Source organism: Chinchilla lanigera, unplaced genomic scaffold (genome assembly GCF_000276665.1).
Source record: "Chinchilla lanigera isolate Chin_1 unplaced genomic scaffold, ChiLan1.0 scaffold00168, whole genome shotgun sequence".
In the NCBI taxonomy this organism is placed as follows: domain Eukaryota; kingdom Metazoa; phylum Chordata; class Mammalia; order Rodentia; family Chinchillidae; genus Chinchilla; species Chinchilla lanigera.
Window position 1 is genome coordinate 205,433 of NW_004955569.1, and position 6,460 is coordinate 211,892.

The 6,460-nt window shown below is 35.9% G+C and overlaps 1 protein-coding gene across 1 annotated transcript in view; it reads left to right on the top strand.

The window, feature by feature from the left end:
• The window catches only part of LOC102009434 (zinc finger protein 709-like), a 22,295-nt gene extending 18,003 nt beyond the window's left edge, over positions 1–4,292 (top strand). The window contains exons 3-4 of the mRNA XM_013509367.1: positions 154–211; positions 2,193–4,292. Of these exons, the coding sequence (XP_013364821.1) occupies positions 154–211; positions 2,193–3,930 (1,796 nt within the window). The 3' untranslated portion in view covers positions 3,931–4,292. The remainder of the gene's footprint in view (positions 1–153; positions 212–2,192) is intronic.
• The last annotated feature ends 2,168 nt before the right edge of the window (positions 4,293–6,460 follow it).

Below are 6,460 nucleotides of genomic sequence, written 5' to 3' on the forward strand. Positions count from 1 at the left end.
TCTTGCTCATTGATAGTGATTCATCAAATAGAATATGAAACATTTTGAAGAATATGTCAGGCCTATTTATTTTATACCATAAATCTGCCTGCTGTCCACTAATTTTTATATAATGATAGAGTGACTGTTTGTATTTCTATGGCTGCAATTCAGGAAGGACCTGGGACAACCAGCAAGTTGAAGAATATAAAAATTGCTCAAGAAATCTAAGGTAATTTGCATTTACAGGGAAAAGGAATATTCCCTAAGGGAATTAGAGACCCTTCCCAAGTTGGGAATTAGAGACCCTTCCCAAGTTGCCAGCTATTAGAGACCTGTACAGTGGCTTCCTATCTCCTGCCTGAGTTATGGCACACAGCAGGACGGGAAAGAAACAGCAATAGACAAAGTGGAGGGGTCCATAGGAGGGATCTGGGACCACCAGTTGTACTCTAGGAACAAAAGGCCCCAAATCTCCAGCTAGCTATGATTTTATATGTCAATGTAGGGGAAGTGGTAGGGTGCTTTTCCTGGAACAGCTTAGAGGCAGTGGGACAGTGGGAAAGTTTAACATCATAAAGGAGATAAGCCAAGATCTATGCCCACAACTGGATGCTAATCCTCACTGACTGAGAGGAATGTGACTTCTGTGTTCAGAAGCATCCCACAAGGCAGGGTGGGCAAGGAGAGCCTAAAACAGATACTATATCAATTCATAGTTCGTGGATACAACGCATCAGTGTGTGAGCAGAAATATTACAACCAAGGAAACGCAATATATGAGACCATGTTGGAATTTATTTAGTCTCGCAAAAAGTCTCCAGATATGCATACAAGTTGATTTTGTATAATCTGACAGTTGAATACATAAATATTCCAATATAGGAAAGTAAGTTTGTAGTGACAGTATGCAACAAGAGACACTGTCTCAACATTGGTATAAAATACTTCTTTCATGATGAACATTATGATAATGTATGAATTTGCATTTTGGTATTGTGTATAGGCGTATGTGAAAAGAATAAATTTTGAATTGTGACAGGAAGTCATATTTAAGTTATCTACGTATATGTATGAATAAGACATTGCTAACCTGGAGCAATATTCAAAATGCAAATTAATGCTAGTGCAATGGTAGATGTTTTCAAAACATCCACCAGAAAATTGGGTGCATTCATTTTTTAAAATTCTTAGAAGGCACCTTCATACATTGTTGATAGGAATATAAAATAGAACCATTTTGATAGTCCATATACACATGTCTCAAAAAGTAAAAATAACAGTTTGCATTTGTTCCAGGCAAACCTCCCTATGTATAGTCTAAAAGGATTTAAAATTATCTTACTTGTATATGCATACTCATGCTCAAAGCAGATTATGCATGGGTATTCACAATAGTTAAGTTCTGCAAATAATTCAAAATACCTAAGCTCTGGTAAGAGCCTAGACGTCCATCATTCTATGCAAGGATAAAGAGAATATGGGATAGGCTCAACATGGTGGTGCCTTCTTATAATCCCAGCACTCTGGTAAGCTGAACAAGAAGGATGACAACATGAAGCTTGCTCTGAGCATATTCATGATAAATGAGAAACTCTTTCAAAATAAAAAGTATAAAAACTAGAAATGGAATTTAGTGTTAAGATTCTCATTTAATTCTTAGCACTGAAAAAAAAAGGTGATATGCATTCAGACATGAAGAAGAATAATACCATCCTTTGCCAAAAAAAGGGAAAAAATAGGTTGGACTCCATCTGATGATGTTAAATGAAATAAGTTAGATACAGAAAGTGAATTATCAAGTGTTTTCTTTTATATGAGATACCAACATATAAATCAGGACGTAAAATTAAGAAGTGATAGAGAACATAAAGGCTGACTTATTAGACATAAAAGATGACCAGGGTAAGGAGAGAAGAGCAGAGTGATGGGGAAAAAGTGTAAAAACTGATCCAATATGATATACATGTGTATCAGTGACTTAAATGAACCTAGATATTATGTATTATAAACATTTTAAATTGATAAATTTAAAATTCCCAAATAAGTACCATCCTTTCGGGAATGGATGCTTTAGAGGCATCCTCCAGGGCATTCAGCATATTTATTCTCAAACTGTCTTAACGTCATCAAGCCAGAACTTGTTCTGATAAATTATTGATGTGTAGATCTTTTTATTATGATAGATATCTTTGTTCTTTTTTTCTTTACAGTAATAAAGAGGTAGCAATATGGTATCAAGACAAACCTTGGACTCAACATGAAAAAATATTCCTTTGGACCCCAGATGCTGATGTGAACATGCAACAAGGTACTTTAAAGCCAGCTGAAAGCCTTGCTTGTCGAAAGCCTCTGATTGAGCATTTATCACTAAATGTGCCCATTTTACCTCACAATGAACTAAAGCCACATGAGTATTTGGGATTTGATGAAAAGCTGAGTAAATGTAATGAACATGCAAAAACCTGCAGTGATCTCCAATCCTTTCAAAAGCATGCAAGGACAAAGACTGGAGAAACACCCTATCAACATGAGCAATGTGGAAAAGCCTACTCTGAACATAGTAAAAAAACTCACCCTGGAGAGAAGACCATAGTAGGTAAGAAAAATGTGAAAGCCTTCAGGACCCCCGGTGGTAATCAAATCCATGAAAGAATTCACACTGGGAGGAAACCATATGTATGCAAGCGATGTGGGAAAACCTTCAGTACACAAAGTTGTTGTAAAACTCATGAAAGAGTTCACATGGAGCAGAAACCCTATGCATGTAAGCAGTGTGGAAAGGGATTTGTTGATAAGTCTGCATTTTATAGACATAGAAGAACCCACACTGGTGAGAAACCATATGCATGTAAGCAATGTGGGAAAGCATTCAGCAGATACAGTTATTGTAAAATACATGAAAGAAGTCACTCTGGAGAAAAACCGTATGTATGTGAGCATTGTGGAAAAGCATTCACTACACAGATGTGTTATAAAATACATGAAAGGTATCACACTGGAGAGAAACCTTATGCATGTAAGCAATGTGGAAAAGCATTCACCATACAGAGTAGCTGTAAAATACATGAAAGAATTCACACTGGAGAGAAACCGTATGCTTGTAAGCAATGTGGGAAAGCATTCAGCAGACATAGTAATTGTAAAATACATGAAAGAATTCACACTGGGGAGAAACCCTATGTATGTAAGCAGTGTGGGAAAGCATTCAGTGTACACAGTACCTGTCAACGCCATGAAAGAATTCACACTGGGGAGAAACCCTATATATGTAAGCAATGTGGAAAAGCATTCAGTGTACACAGTTACTGCCAAAGACATGAAAGAACTCACACTGGGGAGAAACCTTATGTATGTAAACAATGTGGAAAAGCATTCACTACACACCGTTATTGTCAGATACATGAAAGAAATCACACTGGGGAGAAACCTTATGTGTGCAAGCAATGTGGAAAAGCATTCACTACAAAGAGTTATTATAAAATACATGAAAAAAGCCACACAGGGGAGAAACCTTATGTTTGCAAACAATGTGGGAAGGGATTCCCTACACACCAGTATTGTCAAATACATGAAAAAACTCACACTGGGGAGAAACCTTTTGTGTGCAAGGAATGTGGAAAGGCATTCACTACACAGAAATACTGTCAGATACATGAAAGAACTCACACTGGAGAGAAACCTTATGTGTGCAAGGAATGTGGAAAATCTTTCACTACAAAGAGTTCTTATAACATACATGAAAAAAGTCACACAGGGGAGAAACCTTATGTTTGCAAGCAATGTGGTAAAGCATTCACTACACACAAATATTGTCAAAGGCATGAAAGAACTCACACAGGTGAGAAGCCCTATGCATGTGAACCATGTGGCAAAAGATTTGCCAGTAAGTCCTCATATTATATACATAGATCTCACACTGGGGAGGAACCCTTTGTATATAAGCAATAAGGGGAAAGCATTCAATGAACACAGTTTTTCTCTATTCCCCTACCTTCCTTCAATCCCTCCCGATTTACAAATCTTTGTTTCCATTTTTTTTCTAGCCTTCCCTCCACCCCCACTCCCCTTGTTGAACCGTTTTTATCAACTACATGAAAGAAGTCACACTGGGGAGAAACCCTGTATGTAAGCCTATTTTGAGAATCCTGTAAAAATTTCTCAGATAGTGGAGACCTGAATAAATTAAATGAAAATTTTGGTGTTAATATTTCTTTATAAATTTTTCAGAAAAAACACTCCCAGATGGAGATATCCTAGAAGGTATTCCCTCTGTGTTTTTCAATAAATCACTTGTAAATATCTGAATTATATATCTGTAGTCTTTATTATAAAAAAATTGACATAATATATTTTTGTGTAAGCCATTCTTTGATCTTAATATATAGTATCTTCTAATTTAAAAAGGTGAATTGAAATGTATTTCTCACTTCTAAATAAGGTTAATATTTATGTAGTTTTGATTTTGTTTCATTTTTACTACTAGGTGGTATTAGCTACTAAAAAATACATTTTATTTTTTTTAATTGATCAGATTTCCCACTACTTTTGATTTTATTTTCTTGGTGTATATACTTAATATTCTGTGTAAAAAATAATTTTAAATTTGATGTTATAATGTATATGTACTTATGTTTAGACCGGCAAATGTGTTTTTGAAGACATCAGTTGTTTTCACACACTTAGAAATTAGCAGATGTTTTCTTTTGCGTATCCTAACAAGATACCTGCATATATACCACCATATTTCTATTGTATCAAGTGCATAATTTCCCCTATTTTGCTTTCATGTTAGTGTCAACATTACAGTTTACATAGAATTTTGTTTTCTTACTATTTGGTATGACTTTTAATTTTGTATTAATTCTTCTACCACTTATACCGAGAAATAAACCATACTGCTGTGAGTTTCTGATTGTGACAGATCAGTTGGACCGTTACGTATCTGTAAAAGGATAGCATATATTGTAGTAATGTTTTTGTTTTTGTTTTTCCGGTACCGGGAACCGAACTCACGAACTTGCGCTTGCCAGGCAGGCGCTGTGCCGCTGAGCTAAATCCCCAGCCCCTATATTGTAGCAATGAATCAGTCAGGGCTTACTAGAGAATCAGATTTAAGGCAGGATATACAAGTATATAAGAATTTACAAGATTGACTTACAGTGGCTACCCAGAATGCATACAGGTCAGTAAATATCTGAAAACATGTTCAGTATGTAAGGCATTATGAGTCAATTGCATATCAAATAGATATTTTGAACAAACACATAACTAGATGGCTATAAAGAGAAAGCAATTATGACCTATGAAAGGTCACAGGCTTCTGTGAGATACAGCTGCATTAACTCAGGTTCTTCACATATTCTTTACAGTAGCTCTGGAATTGGAAAAACAATACTATGTGCTCCATGCAAGAAGGCTTCTGTGTGTGGTACTCAAGTACCTGGCTTCAGTGGCTGCTGGGCTGTGGAGAAATTTCTGTCTTTCTTGTGGAACCAAAGTAGAATTTAGTAACAATCTAAGAAGTGAAGAGAAAATTGTAAAAGCCTTGACACCATGTGTGTGACATTGTTATTTACTAATAGCCCACAATCTATAACTTTCCACCTCACATGCACTGTCTAAATTATGCTTGTGTTTACCTAGAAGGTTTGCTACACTCTGTTTTATTGAGACTCTTGAATTTCTAATCACACAGTAAATTGCATTGAAAATGCTGATGAATAACAGCATCTTACCTAAATGATAATAAATGATAAATATTTTCAGTGTCTAAAGTGTAGTTCTAGTAATAACATCTTTCATTTGTGGCATGTTACCTGTGTTTACTTGACCTGCGAAGTTCAATGCATAGCTGATTATCATCTGTTCATTTCTGTGGAAACCAGAGTGGAAAGCTATTTGCTACATCAATGAATTAAGAACATTTCTACGAAGAAATAAAAATGCCAAGTCATTGGTGGTTTTGATTTATTCTTTAAGATGCAGCTTTTAAAAATAGAAGAATGATATGCTAAATGCTGATGTGTTGGCATCAAAAATATTAATGTTTGGAACATAAAACTAAATATCAGTAGTTAGATAATAAGACTGCATTTTCAAGATTGTATGTGAAGGAAAAACTTAACTTTTTCCTATCTGACTGTTGAATAATCATGTTCCTCAACTGTTTCTCAATGCTCTTTTTTTTTTTTGTACCTGGAATTGAACTTGGGACCTTGCGCTTGCCAGGCAGGCGCTTATGCCGCTGAGCTATATCCCCAGCTGGCCTCAGCTATTTCTTTGGGGAGAGCCATAATGGACATCTTGGTGTGCTGTGATCTCTCAGAAAAGGTAATGGAGAGATCAGGCATTTCTAAAGCTGGACAACAGAGAGAGTAGATCAGAAGGTTTGGCAGCATAAGGAGTTTTGTTTGCCACATAGTTTCATCATTTCACTCTCATAAATTAGAGCCATGCACATAATAGAAGGCAATAATTG